Raw genomic sequence first — 17,707 nt, 5'->3', positions numbered from 1 at the left:
TTTTGACTTAACATTAACCAGCTGATATGGAACTCTGATGATCTTAAGTGTTAATTAACTACTCAAAGGGATGAGCCAGCCATAAAGCCATTTTACAATGCTAGTTTCTGTAGGTTTGAGACAACAACAACAAATAGAGGCACAGAGCACAAGAGTGAGGAAATTGTTAAATATTGCTTGGACAAGTTACCAGAGGGCATCTAACACTTACAGAACTGCACCAGAGGATGTCGGTGCCTTTAGGAAAGGAGAATACCAAGGATTTTTTTAAAATGAGTGTGCAAGAGCAGATATAAAATATCAATTTGTGCGTTTGTACTTCCATATTTCACCATTCATTTTCTGTCATCATGGTGGGTGGTAGGCTGGTACTGTAACAAAGGTCGTTTTTAAAATAATAAATTTTAAAATATTTAGCAGCTTACTAGGAAGTGGCTATGATGAATATTCTCTGGTAATATGGTATCATAGTATGGTACAGCACAGGGGGAGGCCATTTGGCCCATTGTGCCTGTGCCGGCTCTTTGAAAGAGCAATCCAATTAGTCCCACTCCCCCGCTCATTCCCCATAGCCCTGTAAATTTTTTCCCTTCAAGTATTTATCCAATTCCCCATTGAAAGTTACTATTGAATCTGTTTCCACCACCCTTTCAGGCAGTGCATTCCAGAGCATAACAACTCTCTGCATAAAAAAATATTTCCTCATCTGGTTCTTTTGCCGATCACCGTAAATCTGTGTCCTCTGGTTACCGACCCTTCTGCCACTGGAAACAGCTTTTCCTTATTTACTCTAGCAAAACCGTTCATGATTTTGAACACCTCTATGAAATCTCCTCTTAACCTTTTCTGCTCTAAGGAGAACAACCCCAGCTTCTCCAGTCTCTCCACTGAAGTCTCTCATCCCTGGTACCATTCTAGTAAATCTCCTCTGCAACCTCTCTAAGGCCTTCACATCCTTCCTAAAGTGTGGTTCCCAGAATTGAACAGAATATTCCAACTGTGGCCTAACCAGTGTTTTATAAAGGTTTAGGATAACTTCCTCGCTTTTGTACTCTATGCTTCTATTTGTTGTTGTTGTCTCAAACCTACAGAAACTATCATTGTAAAATGGCTTTACGGCTGGCTTGTTTCTCTGAGTAGTTAATTAACACTTCAAATCATCAGAGTTCCATATCAGATGGTTAATGTTAAGTGAAAAAAAGCTAGGTTTAATTTATAATAACTTAAATTTGGTTCATTTGTCATGGGACATTCCTTATGTGGACATCTCCATTTTTGTCATACCTCTAGGTAGCACCTGGATAGGATATCCCATTTTAATTGAGCAGCGACTGGTATCACATTGTGCTTGCAGCTGCACTTCTACCACTAGATGGAGCTTCAAAAGTTCCAGCTTACCAAACCTAAATCATCATTATTCAAACAGGTTCAGACCTTCACAGCTCCAGAGCACTGCTTCTGTGGTTGTTGCAGAATGCTGTTAATCTTTTACAGAGCACAACCTATTTCCCATACAATAAGGAGATAACGCTGGGGCATAGAAATCTCAACATTTAGGTTGCAGGTCAGCATTTTCTATCATCTCATAAAACATTAAGTAGCTATTTCCACGAGACCCCCAACAATAAATTCTTAGTAAAAGTTCAAGAAAACGCACCAGACACGATCATTCAACCATTTAAGGTCCCAGGAGTATCCGGACTCTTCCCTTTGGGCTTCACCCTATAGTACAGCCCCATGTGCGCCTAGTGTGCTCTTGTAATATTTTAATTATGCCTGATAAGAAGTTTGGGCATTGTGGTCATGCTTCAGGAGAGAAAGATCCGTCCTATACTTTATTTTTAAACATGCTTGTCTTTTTTGTTTGGATGCCTCTTATTTTTATTTGTATATTTCTCCTTTTTATCCAAGTTATTTTTTCTTCCTATTAGCCTCTCCCTCCCCCTGGCCAGATACCATGACTTTGGCAGATAGAGAACCTGCTCCCATGCCTGTGCCAATTATGTGAGATCAGTGTGAATTGACCTATTTTTTCTTTCCTTACTTTTTGAAAAAACCTAGTTAAGATTGGAAATTTATGGGATAGGAAGTTTCCATCATAAACCTGCATCCTACCACTCAGTAGGAAAGTGTGGTGCCCAGAATTGAACACAATACTCCAGCTGAGGCTTGACCAGTGTTTTATAAAGGTTTAGCATAACATCCTTGCTTTTGTACTCTATGCCTCTATATATAAAGCCCAGGATCCCATATGCTTTTTTAACAGCCGTTTCAACTTGTCCTGCCACCTTCAAAGATTTGTGTATGTGCACCCCCAGGTCTCTCTGTTCCTGTACCCCCTTTAAAATTGTACCATTTAGTTTATATTGCTCCTCCTCATTTTTCCTACCAAAATGTATCACTTCACACTTCTCTGCGATAAATTTCATCTGCCATGTGCCTGCCCATTTCATTAGTCTGCCTATGTCCTCCTGAAGCCGAATCCCGCACCATCAACATCCTGGGGGTCACCATTGACCAGAAACTTAACTGGACCAGCCATATAAATACCGTGGCTACAAGAGCAGGTCAGAGGCTAGGTATTCTGTAGCGAGTGACTCACCTCCTGACTCCCCAAAGCCTTTCCACCATCTACAAGGCACAAGTCAGGAGTGTGATGGAATACTCTCCACTTGCCTGGATGAGTACAGCTCCAACAACACTCAAGAAGCTCAAAACCATCCAGGACAAAGCAGTCCGCTTGATTGGCACCCCAACCACCACCCTAAACATTCACTCCCTTCACCACCGGCGCACAGTGGCTGCAGTGTGTACCATCCATAGGATGCGCTGCAGCAACTAGCCAAAGCTTCTTCGACAGCACCTCCCAAACCCCCGACCTCTACCACCTAGAAGGACAAGAGCAGCAGGTACATGGGAACAACACCACCTGCACGTTCCCCTCCAAGTCACACACCATCCCGACTTGGAAATATATCGCCGTTCCTTCATCGTTGCTGGGTCAAAATCCTGGAACTCCCTTTCTAACAGCACTCTGGAAGAACCTTCACTACATGGACTCCAGCGGTTCAAGAAGGCGGCTCACCACCACTCTCAAGGGCAATTAGGGATGGGCAATAAATGCCGGCCTCGTCAGCGACGCCCACATCTCATGAACGAATAAAAGAAAATCCTCCACATTGTTTACTACATTTCCGAGTTTCGTGTCATCTGCAAACTTTGAAATTATACCCAGTATATTCAAGTCCATTCCACTTTCTGCTTTCTGTCCCCTAGCCAATTTTGTATCCACGCTGCCACTGTCCCTTTAATCCCATGGGCTTTAATTTTGCTAACAAGTCTATTCTGTGGTACTTTATCAAATGCCTTTTGAAAGTCCATATACGCATCAACTGCACTACCCTCATCTACTCTTTCCTATATAATGGATAGCGTGTCCAATCTCTGGTGATCTGCCGACAGTGTGTGTGTATTTTTCATTGTGTTAGTGCCTAGATTGGTCCAGAAGTTGCGTGTCCAAACCCAGGCATGTAGCAATGACTGTGTGTGCATTTTTTGTGAGAGAATGCATTATTGTTCATTGGTAGTTTGGAGAGGCTTATACGTTAGTCAGTAGGATTAAGAACAGAGCTTCAGAATTTCATGAGTACTAGAATTTTCCAGTCTCTAAAAGCCCTCATCCCTTCGAGTAGCAAATAATCCACCCATGTCCTATTGATTTTAAAGCATTGCAAATTCTGCAATAAATTCAGCAGAAAAATCTACATTTAGCAATGTTCTTTGATAGACCGCGTGTAATAAATAGCTTTGCTATTGTTCAGTGATTATATCCACCTTGTTTATGCTGAGACTCAGTAATATGATCGGCATTCAGCAGTTTGTGAACCAAACAGATCTATTAATATTTTTGTAACCCTCAATCTCCTTTCTTTACAAGAAGAAAGAAGATTGAGGAATATAAAGATATGCTGGGTCGCTCCAATTCTTTTTTGCCATATATACATGCTGCACATACCCAGTGTATGAGTGCAGCACCAAAGTTTAAGAGGGACTTCCATGAGTTACATAGGGATTAATTTTAACTTGGAGCCAGCAACGGAGCAGGGGAGGGGGATGGGGTGGGTGGAGATGTTCAGGTGCGAAACCTGGACGGTGAGTGGGCGGGTCGTGAGGCCAATAAATTTCACTTCCCAGTTTTGCACCCAGCAGCAAGCTCGATTGACTGGCTGTCAGGCAGGAAGGCCTGCTGCAGCAGGTCGCAGCCAGGGATTGGAGAGAGGGAGGGAAGGATCGTGGGCCGGGGAGCAGATCGGTGAGGGGGGGGGCAGAGAGGAATTCGAGGTGCCAGGAAGAAGATCGGGGGAGGTGGGGGTTGCTGGGAAGAAGATCAGAGGGCTGGGGAAGATGATCAGAGGTCGCTGGATGTCGGGTGAAGAGTCAGAGGTAGGTGGGGGGGGTGGGGATGTGGCGGCCGATCGCGGCATTCCTGTCAGCCAGGTGAGCTCATTGGGCCTGGATGAAGCACTCCTCCTTCTCCGGGCCCTCAAGTAGTGCAATAAATGCACTCTTCTCATGGATCCGGCCCTTCCCACCTGCTTTCACCTGACGTGATTCGGAAGTGATGGGAAACCTGAACAGGTAAGGTTAAATTCATTTTAATTGTCCAATACACAAAATATTAAGTACTTAAGTATCTCAATGAGGTACATTGCCCTTTTAAGTATTGGTCCGCCGGCTTTAAGTGGGGGCAGGATCCATACAAACTGCCTGGGTAGACCCAGAAGTGGCGAGTTGGAGCCGGGATGTGGTCTCGCTCCAAACACCTCCCACCCGCCCCCAACCCACCTGTCCTTTGGGGTTAAAATTTACCCCATAAAGTTACATAGAATTGCATAGATTCTACAGCACAGAAACAGGCGATTTGGCCCAACTGGTCTATGCCAGTGTTTATGCTCCAGATAAGCCTCCTCCCACCCGTCTTCATCTAACCCTATCAGCATATCTTTCTATTTCTTTCTCCCGCATGTGTTTATCTAGCTTCCGCATAATACCTAGCTTCCCCTTAGGTATGAGACAGCAGTTTATGCAGATAGCTAATATAAAGAAGAGGTGGTGCACAATGGGAGGAAAGTATAGGAGGGGTAATAAAGGGTGGGGTTAGGTCATATCTTGGTGGCTTTTTAAAAAATACTGGCATACAACCCCAATCAGTACTGCCATGAAACCTAAAACTGAAGTGAGTCTGGGCTAAGTCAGCAGCAGTTTAGAATAATAAATGAGTCATTCTTCCCCCTCTTGCCATTTTTCTCCCATTTTTATTACTCTCCTACAGGAAGTGAATGGTCCTATAGTAGTTGGAAGCCCTTCGGTGCCTCACCCAAGTAGCCATTCTAAATGTGTAAACTTAGACAGTTGGGCTCTCCGCCCCAATTCCAGCAGAATGAGGTGGCCAATACCCAGGGAGCTGCTGTGCTGTCTTCCTGCTTTCTTCCACCATTTCTGAGATTTTCCACTGGAAGTGATGGGATATAGATATAGACATAGAATACATTAGCCCATATATGGGCAGGCATATTCAAAGGCTTGCAAATGACAGGAATATGTTATCCGATGTGTCATTTTTTTGTACCGTAGCAATCCTGAGCACTGGAAAAACCTATGAACACCTAGCATCCAGCATTACTACGGCATGCTTTGGGGGTCATTTAATTTTTAAAGGGCCTGCACAGAAGAACTACCCAACTGCACAATATTGACATTTTAAAAAAAATTTACACTCTTTCATCTGCGAGGAGACAGCGACTCCGATATGCAGTGGCAGAAGCCTGACACCTACTTCAATGATTTTCCTCCCTTCCCCATAACATATTCCCTAATGCAGATGGTTATTTAAATGACCCTAACCATAGAAAATTGGCCACAATCAGCGGCGGGCATACCTCTCAACCCACCAAAGTTGAACCGGGATTCCGCCAAGGCAGAAGATCCCAGCCTAAGTATCAGCAAACAATTTGGGGACCACAGCTTTGTCTGATCTGGTATTTGGAGGATTTTCAGGTAGATTAGATTTTCATTTCTTAGTTTCATAGTAGGGTGCAGCACAGAACAAGGCCATCGTGCCTGTGCCAGCTCTTTGAACGAGCTATCCAATTAGTCGCACTCCCCTGCTCTTACCCCATAGCCCTGTAAATATTTTCCCTTCTAGTATTTATCTCATTCCCCTTTGACTGTTACGATTGAATCTGTTTACACCACCTTTTCAGGCAGTGCATTCCAGATCATGACAACTCGCCTAGTAAAAAAATGTTTCCTCATGTTGCCTCTGGTTCTTTTGCCAATCACCTTAAACCTGTGTCCTCTGGTTACTGACCCTTCTGCCACTGGAAACAGTTTCTCCTTATTTACTCTATCAAAACCGTTCATGATTTTGAACACCTCTATCAAATCTCCCCTTAACCTTTTCTGTTCTAAGCAGAACAACCCCAGCTTCTCCAGTCTCTCCACATAACTGAAGTCCCTCATGCCTGATACCATTCTAGTAAATCTCTTCTGCACCCTCTCTAAGGCCTTGACATCCTTCCTAAAGTGTGGTTCCCAGAATTGAACACAATACTCCAGCTGACACCTAACCAATGTTTTATAAGGATTTAGCATAACTTCCTGCTTTTGTACTCTATGCCTCTATTAATAAAGATGTGGAGATGCCGGTGATGGACTGGGGTTGACAATTGTAAACAATTTTACAACACCAAGTTATAGTCCAGCAATTTTATTTTAAATTCACAAGCTTTCGGAGATTTTCTCCTTCCTCAGGCAAATGTTTCAAGATCTCCTTGAAGCCTACGCATTTATACATATTGAACAATAATAAATGGTGTTTACAGACTGCCTCTGCAACTGCCCGTTGCCAAGGCAATCACCGTGTTCAGACAGAGAGGTGTTACCTGCAGAACCTCCGAATACACATTCAATAAAAAAACAAACAGGGAAAAAAAAACAGAGAAAAAGAAACACAGAGAGAGGCAGAAACATCCGGAAGGCAGAGAGAGCCAGCAAATGACCCATTATATTAAAAACAGATAACATTTGTTCGCTGGTGGGGTAACGTGTAGCGTGACATGAACCCAAGATCCCGGTTGAGGCCGTCCTCATGGGTGCGGAACTTGGCTATCAATTTCTGCTCGACGATTTTGCGTTGTCGTGTGTCTCGAAGGCCGCCTTGGAGTACGCTTACCCGAAGGTCGGTGGATGAATGTCCATGACTGCTGAAGTGTTCCCCGACTGGGAGGGAACCCTCCTGTTTGGCGATTGTTGCGCGGTGTCCGTTCATCCGTTGTCGCAGCGTCTGCATGGTCTCGCCAATGTACCATGCTCTGGGGCATCCTTTCCTGCAACGTATGAGGTAGACAACGTTGGCTGTGACTCAGCCAACGTTGTCTACCTCATACGTTGCAGGAAAGGATGCCCCAGAGCATGGTACATTGGCGAGACCATGCAGACGCTGCGACAACGGATGAACGGACACCGCGCAACAATCGCCAAACAGGAGGGTTCCCTCCCAGTCGGGGAACACTTCAGCAGTCATGGACATTCATCCACCGACCTTCGGGTAAGCGTACTCCAAGGCGGCCTTCGAGACACACGACAACGCAAAATCGTCGAGCAGAAATTGATAGCCAAGTTCCGCACCCATGAGGACGGCCTCAACCGGGATCTTGGGTTCATGTCACGCTACACGTTACCCCACCAGCGAACAAATGTTATCTGTTTTTAATATAATGGGTCATTTGCTGGCTCTCTCTGCCTTCCGGATGTTTCTGCCTCTCTCTGTGTTTCTTTTTCTCTGTTTTTTTTTCCCTGTTTGTTTTTTTATTGAATGTGTATTCGGAGGTTCTGCAGGTAACACCTCTCTGTCTGAACACGGTGATTGCCTTGGCAACGGGCAGTTGCAGAGGCAGTCTGTAAACACCATTTATTATTGTTCAATATGTATAAATGCGTAGGCTTCAAGGAGATCTTGAAACATTTGCCTGAGGAAGGAGAAAATCTCCGAAAGCTTGTGAATTTAAAATAAAATTGCTGGACTATAACTTGGTGTTGTAAAATTGTTTACAATCTATTAATAAAGCCTGGGCTCCCATATGCTTTTTTAACAGCCTTCTCAACTTTGCTTGCCACTTTCAAAGATTTGTGTACATATACCCCCAGGTCTCTCTGTTCCTCTACTTCCTTTAAAATTGTACCATTTAGTTTATACTGCCTCTTCTCATTCTTCCTACCAAAATGTATCACTTCATACGTCTGTGCGTTAAATTTCATCTGCCATATGTCTGCCCATTTCAACAGTCTGCCTATGTCCTCTTGAAGCCTGTTACTATCCTCCACATTGGTTACCACATTTCTGAGTTTTGTGTCATCTGCAAACTTTGAAATTATATCCTGTATACTCAAGTCCATTCCACTTTCTGCCCCTTGCCAATTTTGTATCCACGCTGCCACTGTCCCTTTAATCCTATGGGCTTTAATTTTGCTATAAAGTCTATTATGTGGTACTTTATCAAATGCCTTTTGAAGGTGCATATACACATCAACCGCACTGCCCTCATCAACCCTCTCCTATATAATGGATAGCGTGTCCAATCTCTGGTGATCTGCAGTGTGTGTGTATTTTCCATTGTGTTAGTGCCCAGATTGGTCCAGAAGTTGCGTGTCCAAACCCAGGCATGTAACAATGACTAAGTGTGCATTTTTTGTGAGAGAATGCATCATTGTTCATTGGTAGTTTGGAGAGGCTTATACATTAGTCAGTAGGATTAAGAACAGAGCTTCAGAATTTCATGAGTACTAGAATTTTCTAGTCTCTAAAACCAAACCCTCATCCCTACGAGTAGCAAATAATCCAGCCATGTCCTATTGATTTTAAAGCATTGCAAATTCTGCAATAAATTCAGCAGAAAAATCTACATTTAGCAATGTTCTTTGATAGACTGCGTGTAATAAACAGCTTTGCTATTGTTCAGTGATCATATCCACCTTGTTTATGCTGAGACTCAGTAATATATTCGGCATTCAGCAGTTTGTGAACCAAACAGATCTATTAATATTTTTGTAACCCTCAATCTCCTTTCTTTACAAGAAGAAAGAAGATTGAGGAATATAAAGATATGCTGAGTCACTCCAGTTCTTTTTTGCCATATATACATGCTGCACATACCCAGTGTATGAGTGCAGCACCAAAGTTTAAGAGGGGCTTCCATGAGTTACATAGATTTTACAGCACAGAAACAGGCGATTCAGACCAACTGGTCTATGCTGGCATGTATGCTCCAGATGAGCCTCCTTCCACCCCTCTTCATCTAACCCTATCAGCATATCTTTCGATTCCTTTCTCCCTCACGTGTTCCGCATAATATCTAGCTTCCTCTTAGGTATGAGACAGCAGTTTATGCAGATGGCTAATATTAAGAAGAGGTGGTGCACAATGGGAGGAAAGAATAGGAGGGGTAATAAAGGGTGGGATTAGGTCATATCTTGGTGGCTTTTTTAAAAGTACTGGCATACAACCCCAATCAGTACTGCCATGAAACCTAAAACTGAAGTGAGTCTGGGCTAAGTTAGCAGCAGTTTAGAATAATAAATGAGTCATTCTTCCCCCTCTTGCCATTTTTCTCCCATTTTTATTACTCTCCTACAGGAAGTGAATGGTCCTATAGTAGTTGGAAGCCCTTCGGTGCCTCACCCAAGTAGCCATTCTAAATGTGTAAACTTAGACAGTTGGGCTCCCCGCCCCAATTCCAGCAGAATGAGGTGGCCAATACCCAGGGAGCTGCTGTGCTGTCTTCCTGCTTTCTTCCACCATTTCTGGGATTTTTCACGGGAAGTGACATGTGGGATATAGACATAGACATAGAATGCATTAGCCCATCTATGGAATACATATTCAACGGCTTGCAAATGACAGAACCATGTTATCTGATGTGTCATTTATTTGTGCCTTGGCAACCCTGAACACAAGGAAAATCTATGCGCTGCTGGCATCCAGCATTACTAAGGCATGCTGTGGAGGTCATTTAATTTTTAAAGTGGCTGCATAGAGTTACTACACAGCCGCTCAAAATTGACATTTAAAAAAAAATGTACACTCCATTTCATCTGCCAGGAGACAGCGACTCCGATAAGCAGTGGCAGAAGCCTGACACCTACTTCAATGATTTTCCTCCCTTCCCCATAACATATTCCCTAATGCAGATGGTTATTTAAATGACCCTGACCATAGAAAATTGGCCACGATCAAGGGTAGCACACCTCTCAACCCACCAAAGTTGAACCAGGATTCCGCCAAGGCAGAAAATCCCAGCCCAAGTGTCAGCAAACAAGTTGGGGACCACAGCTATGTCTGATCTGGCATTCAGAGGATTTTAAGGTAGATTAGATACCCATTTCATAGTACCATAATAGGGTGCAGCACAGAAGGAGACCATTCGGCCCATCATGCCTGTGCTGGCTCTTTGAAAGTGATATCCAATTAGTACCACTCCCCTGCTCTTTCCCCATAGCCATGTAAATTTTTTTCCCTTCAAGTATTTGTCTCATTCCCCTTTGAAAGTTATTATTGAATCTGGTTCCACCACCCTTTCAGGCAGTGCATTCCAAATCATAACAATTCGCAGTGTAAAAAAATGTTTCCTCATGTTGCCTCTGGTTCTTTTGCCAATCATCTTAAATCTGTGACCTCTGGTTACCGACCCCTCTGCCACTGGAAACAGTTTTTCCTTATTTACTCTATCAAAACCATTCATGATGTGGAGATGCCGGTGATGGACTGGGGTTGACAATTGTAAACAATTTTACAACACCAAGTTATAGTCCAACAATTTTATTTGAAATTCACAAGCTTTCGGAGGCTTCCTCCTTCCTCAGGTGAATGTTGTGGAAATGAAATCCTCGAATCCTTTGCATTTATAAATCACAGAACAATGCCTGGTGATTACAGATAGTCTTTCCAACTGCCCATTGCCACGGCAATCACAGTGTGCAGACAGAGAGGTGTTACCTAAAAGGCCACCGAATATACAAACCACCAAAAAAAAAACAGAGAGAGAGGCAGAAACAAACATAGAACAGACAGCAAATAACCCGTTATATTAAAAACAGATAACATTTGTTCGCTGGTGGGGTTACGTGTAGCGTGACATGAACCCAAGATCCCGGTTGAGGCCGTCCTCATGGGTGCAGAACTTGGCTATCAATTTCTGCTCGACGATTTTGCGTTGTCGTGTGTCTCGAAGGCCGCCTTGGAGTATGCTTACCCGAAGGTCGGTGGCTGAATGTCCTTGACTGCTGAAGTGTTCCCCGACTGGGAGGGAACCCTCCTGTCTGGCGATTGTTGCGCGGTGTCCGTTCATCCGTTGTCGCAGCGTCTGCATGGTCTCGCCAATGTACCATGCTCTGGGGCATCCTTTCCTGCAACGTATGAGGTAGACAACATTGGCCGAGTCACAGGAGTATGAACCATGCACCTGGTGGGTGGTGTCCTCTCGTGTGATGGTGGTATCTGTGTCGATGATCTGGCATGTCTTGCAGAGGTTGCCGTGGCAGGGTTGTGTGGTGTCGTGGACGCTGTTCTCCTGAAAGCTGGGTAATTTGCTGCGAACGATGGTCTGTTTGAGGTTGGGTGGCTGTTTAAAGGCGAGTAGTGGAGGTGTGGGGATGGCCATAGCGAGGTGTTCGTCGTCATTGATGACATGTTGAAGGCTGCGGAGAACATGGCGTAGTTTCTCCGCTCCGGGGAAGTACTGGACGACGAAGGGTACTCTGTTAGTTGCGTCCCGTGTTAGTCTTCTGAGGAGGTCTATGCGATTTTTCGCTGTGGCCCATCGGAACTGTCGATCGATGAGTCGAGCGTCATATCCCGTTCCGCACCCATGAGGACGGCCTCAACCGGGATCTTGGATTCATGTCACGCTACACGTAACCCCACCAGCGAACAAATGTTATCTGTTTTTAATATAACGGGTTATTTGCTGTCTGTTCTATGTTTGTTTCTGCCTCTCTCTCTGTTTTTTTTTGGTGGTTTGTATATTCGGTGGCCTTTTAGGTAACACCTCTCTGTCTGCACACTGTGATTGCCGTGGCAATGGGCAGTTGGAAAGACTATCTGTAATCACCAGGCTTTGTTCTGTGATTTATAAATGCAAAGGATTCGAGGATTTCATTTCCACAACATTCACCTGAGGAAGGAGGAAGCCTCCGAAAGCTTGTGAATTTCAAATAAAATTGTTGGACTATAACTTGGTGTTGTAAAATTGTTTACAAAAACCATTCATGACTTTGAACACCTCTATCAAATCTCTTCTTAACCTTCTCTAGTCTAAGGAGAACAACCCCAGCTTCTCCACTCTCTCCACATAACTGAAGTCCCTCATCCTTGGTACCATTCTAGTAAATCTCTTCTGCACCCTCTCTGAGGCCTTGACATCCTTCCTAAAGTGTGGCTCCCAGAATTGAACACAATACACCAGCTGAGGTCTAACCAGTGTATTATAAAGGTTTAGCATGACTTCCTTGCTTTTGTACTCTATGCCTCTATTAATAAAGCCAAGGATCCTATATGCTTTTTTAACAGCCTTTTCAACTTATCCTGTCACCTTCCTATAAGTTATTTTTTCTTTCTATTAGCCCTTTGCTCCCCCTTGCCAGATACCATTACTTTGGCAGATAGAGAACCTGCTCCCAAGCCTGTGCCATTGTTGTGAGATCAGTGTGAATTGACCTATTTTTTCTTTCCTTGCTTTTCTAAAAAACCTAGTTAAGATTGGAAATTTATTGGATAGGAAGTCTCCATCATAAACCTGCATTCTACCACTCGGGTTTGCCGGGTTTATCTCGCTCCTCTTTTTTGAACATTTGCAATCCTCCATTCCTCTGGCACCACTCCCATATCTGAGGAGGATTGGTAGATTGTGGCCAGAGCCTCTGCAATTTCCACCCTTCCCTCAGAAACCTAGGATGCATCCCATCTGGACCAGGTGACTTTTCTACTTTGAGTACTGCCAACCTTTAAAGAACCTCCTCTTTATCTATTTTTATCCTATCCAATATCATTACTACCTCCTCCTTTAACACTACACTGTCAGCATCCTCTTCCCTAGTGAAGACCGATGCGAAGTATTCATTTATTGCCTTAGCCATAGCCTCTGCCTCCACAAGAAGATCTCCTGTTTTGTCCCTAATCAATCCCATCCTTCCTTTGACTACCTTTTTACTATTTATGTTTATAAAAGACTTTTGGGTTCCCTTTTAGATCAGCCGCTAATCTATTCTCGTGCTCCATCTTTGTCCTCCTTATTCCTTTTTTAGATCTCCTCTGTACTTTTTGTATTCAGCTTGGTTCTCAACAACAACAAATTGCATTTATATAGCACCTTTAATGTAGTAAATGACCCAAGGTGCTTCACAGGAGTGATTATCAAACAAAATTTGACATTGAGCCACATAAGGAGATATTGGGACAGGTGACCAAAAGCTTAGTCAAAAAGGTTGGTTTTAAGGAGCGTCTTAAAGGAGGAGAGAGAGGTCAAGAGGCGAAGAGGTTTAGGGAGGGAAATCCAGAGCTTTTTGGGCTTAAGTAGCTGAAGGCACGGCCGCCAATGGTGATGTGATCAAAATCAGGGACGCACAAGAGGCAAGCATTGGAGGAGCGCAGAGATCTCGGAGGGTTTTAGGGCTGGAGAAGGTTACAGAGATTGGGAAGGGCGAGGCTATGGAGGGATTTGAAAATAAGGATGAGAATTTTAAAATCGAGGCATTCCCAGACCAGGAGCCAATGTAGGTCAGCGAGCACAGGGGTGACCTACATTGGCTCCTGGTCCGGGAAGCAGAATTTTGGATGAGCTCAAGTTTATGGAGGGTGGAAGATGGGAGGCCAGCCAGGAGAGCATTAGAATAATCAAATCTAGTGGTAACAAAGACATGGATGAGGGTTTCAGCAGCAGATGAGCTGAGGCAGGAGCGGAGACGGGTGATGTTTCGGAGGTGGAAGTAGGGGGCCTTGGTAATGGAGCAGATATGTGGTTGGAAGCTCATCTCAGAGTTAAATAGGACGCCAAGGTTGTCTGAACAGAACAGTTTGGTTCAGCCTCAGATAGTGGCCAGATTCTACTATATTATTATCATAAGCCTCCTTTTCCTGTTTCATTTTAATCTCTATATCTTTTGTCATTCAGGGAGCTCCAGCTTTGGATGCCTTTCTTTTCTCCCTTGTGGGAATGTGCTACTCTGTTCCCGAACCATCTCCTCCATGAAGGCCTCCCATTGTTCAATTACTGTTTTGCCTAACAATTTCCGATTCCAATCCACCTGGACAATATCTCTTTTTAACTCACTGAAAATAGCCCTCCTCCAGTTAAGTATTTTTATGCTTGATTGTTCCTTATCTTTTTCCTTAGCTATTCTAAACCTGATGATATTATGATCACTGTACCCCACGTGCTGCTCCACTGAAACATGCTCCACTTCTTTCCCCAAAACTAGATCCGGCGCTGCTTCCCTCCTTGTTGGGCTGGAAACACACTGACCAAGAAAGTTCTCTTGTACTCATTTCAGGAATTCCTCCCCCTCCTTGCCCTTTACACTGTTACTATCCCAGTCTATATTGGGATAATTGAAGTCCCCCATTATCACTACGCTATAGTCCTTGCATCGTTCTGTAATTTGACTGAAAATTTGCTCCTTTACCTCCTTCCCAATATTTGGTGACCTATTGTATACACTGAGTAGCATATTAGCTCCTCTATTGTTCCTTAATTCTAACCAAATAGATTATGTCTTTGACCCCTCATCATCCCTTTCCAATGCTATAATAGTTTTTTTGATCAATACTGTCACCCCTCTCCTTTCTTTCCTTCCCTCTCAATCCTGAATACCTTGTAGCCAGGAATATTAAGTCCCCAATCCTCCCCTTCTTTGACCCAGGTTTTTGTTATTGCCACTATATCATAATCCCATGTGGTGACTTGAGCGTGCAGCTCACCAATCTTATTTACCACGCTACGTGCATTTGCACACATGCACTCCAAACTCATCTTAGACTGACAAGCATTTGCCCCCTGTCTGATCTCTCCTATTTCTGAACTATTATTTACTTTAGTGCTATTTGTCTCTCCCAGTCCACTGTGCACGTTGTTTCTCCTCTCTAATGTTTCATCCTGGTGCCCATCCCCATGCCAAATTAAATTAAACCCTCCCCTATAGCACTAGTAACCTCCCCGCGAGGACATTGGTCCCAGCTCTGTTGAGGTTCAACCCGTCCATCTTGAACAGATCCCTTTTTCCCCAGAACTGGTCCCAATTCTCCAGGAATCTGAAGCCCTCCCCCCCCGCACCATTTCTCCAGCCACACATTAACCTGTCTTAACCTACTATTCCTATACTCATTGCTATCACTACCTATGAGGTCTTGCTTTTTAACTTCCTTGCTGGCTCCTGAAACTCTGACTGCTCTGATTTGCTACTATTAATAGACAAACCTGCATGTAAAATGTCTTAAGGAGATGTTAATAGTATTAATGTGTTTTTTTGTTTTTTTTAAATACGCTTTACTTTTTGTCACAGAGCAGTTTAAACATGCCTTACATATAAAAGAAGAAAATTCTAACAAGAAGCAACGGGAAACCTCACTGATTCCTGGTCTTGGCTACATGACAACTGGGCAGGAAAGATACCGAGGGCGTCGTAATGCTGTTTATGATTCTGATTCTGACTATGTGAAGTTGGCAAAGCGAGGTGGGGTGGCAGGTAAGTCTGTTGTAGCTAAAAAACATTGCTCTCCCAATGGCTCAATGGTTTCCAGAATGAAGCGAGGCTTGCTGCTTCCAGAAGCTGAAGGTGATGATGAAGAGGGGTGGATGGACCTCCATCCTCACAGCATGACAAAGGTGCACAGGACGGAGAGGATGTGGGAGAGGATAGCAAGCAGCTAGAGAACAGGGGTTGCGACTATTGGCTTTGCACTTTCAATAAATAAAGGTTGACTCACCAAATAAAGTTACTTCACACCGGCCTGTTCTCCCCCGTCATCACAAAGTTCCTCACTGTCAAAGACTTCTGCCAAATGCTTTGAAAAGACAGAAGCCCACATTCCCCTGTCGTCATCCAACCCCACTGCCCCTCCCCCCAAAAAGAGAAATAATGCACAGAAATGAGCTCAGAACTCTATGTGCACAAGCCATATTTACTTTACAGAAAAATATATTCTGCAAAAAGTGCCAAAAATTCCAATCATCCTATCTACAACTACTTCTTAACAACGTGTCTACCCTTTGCTAACTTACTTGCTTCTGCTCCTAATCTATTACTCTTATGAGGTGCTCCCTGAGTAAGATGAAGTTGAGCAGTAGTTGGCTGGGTTAGCCCCCCCCCCCACCCCCGAGAGCCTTGGAGGTCTGAGATGACTCTTGTTTCAAGGAAACAGCTGTCTCAGAGGTAATCAGCTTCCAGCAATATTTCTCTTACAGTAGCAAGGGGTGCCAGGTCCATGTCTGATGCTCCCTCATGTGTAGGCTTTGGAGGGGGTCTTAAGGCAACAGACTCAGTGCCACGCTCTGGAGAGATGATAACATCTGTGGCCACTCCTTGCAGCCCACTGGTGCTGGGCACAGGCACAGGCACAGAGGAGCTACTGATCTGTGTCAGTACAGACCAAATAGTACCAACCTGGTCTTAGAATCCTTGTGAAAGCATCTATGGCAGCACTGTTAGCAGCTACTCCAGAAACTACTCCGAATATTAGAGGTATTTAAAAAGGAAAAGAGTAAGTAAAGTGAGCGTTGGTCCTCTAGAGAGTGAGTCTGGGGAATTAATAATGGAGAATAAGGAAATGGCTGGTGAATTGAACAGATATTTTGTGTCAGTCTCCACTGTAGAGGATACAAATAACATGCCAGAAATAATTGTGAATTAAGAGGTGAAAGGGAGGGAGGAACTTAAAACATTTACAATCACCAGGGAAAGGGTTTTGAAAAAATTATTAGAACTAAAAACTGACAAGTCTCCCAAGTCCTGACAGTCTTCATCCTAGGGTCTTAAAAGAAGTGGCTGCAGAGATAGTAGATGCATTGGTGTTAATTTTCCAAAATTCCCTAGATTCTGGAAGGGTCCCATCAGATTGGAAAATAGCGAATGTAACTCCTCTATTCAAGAAAGGAGGGAGACAGAAAGCAGGAAACTATAGGCCAGTTAGCTTAACATCTGTCAGAGAGAAAATGCTAGAATCTATTATTAAGAATGATATAGCAGGGCACTTAGAAAATCTCAATGCAATCAGGCAGAGTCAACACGGCTTTGTGAAAGGGAAATCGTGTTTGACTAATTTATTAGAGTTCTTTGAGGAAGTAACAAGCAACGTGGATAAACAGGATCTTGTGGATGTGGTGTACTTGAATTTCCAGAAGGCTTTTGACAAGGTGCCACATCAAAGGCTACTACACAAAATAAGAGCTCATGGTGTAGGGAATAACATATTAGCATGGATAAAGGATTGGTTAGCTAACAGGAAACAGAGAGTAGGCATAAATGGTTCATTTTCAGGTTGGCAAGATGTAACGAGTGGAGTATCACAGAGATCAGTGCTTGGGCCTCAACTATTTACACTCTATATCAATGACTTGGATGAAGGGACCGAATGTATGGTTGCTAAGTTTGCTGATGA

The 17,707-nt window shown here is 43.8% G+C and overlaps 1 protein-coding gene across 3 annotated transcripts in view; it reads left to right on the top strand.

The window, feature by feature from the left end:
- The window catches only part of c7h7orf57 (chromosome 7 C7orf57 homolog), a 111,069-nt gene that overhangs the window by 33,271 nt on the left and 60,091 nt on the right, over window positions 1-17,707 (top strand). For all 3 annotated transcript variants that reach the window (XM_067987432.1, XM_067987430.1, XM_067987431.1), the window contains exon 3: window positions 15,613-15,795. In XM_067987432.1, the coding sequence (XP_067843533.1) occupies window positions 15,613-15,795 (183 nt within the window). The remainder of the gene's footprint in view (window positions 1-15,612; window positions 15,796-17,707) is intronic.

The sequence above is a fragment of the Heptranchias perlo genome, chromosome 7 (assembly GCF_035084215.1).
Source record: "Heptranchias perlo isolate sHepPer1 chromosome 7, sHepPer1.hap1, whole genome shotgun sequence".
NCBI lineage: Eukaryota > Metazoa > Chordata > Chondrichthyes > Hexanchiformes > Hexanchidae > Heptranchias > Heptranchias perlo.
The sequence above is the reverse complement of the archived record's forward strand: the minus strand, read 5'-3'. Positions and strand labels throughout refer to the sequence as shown.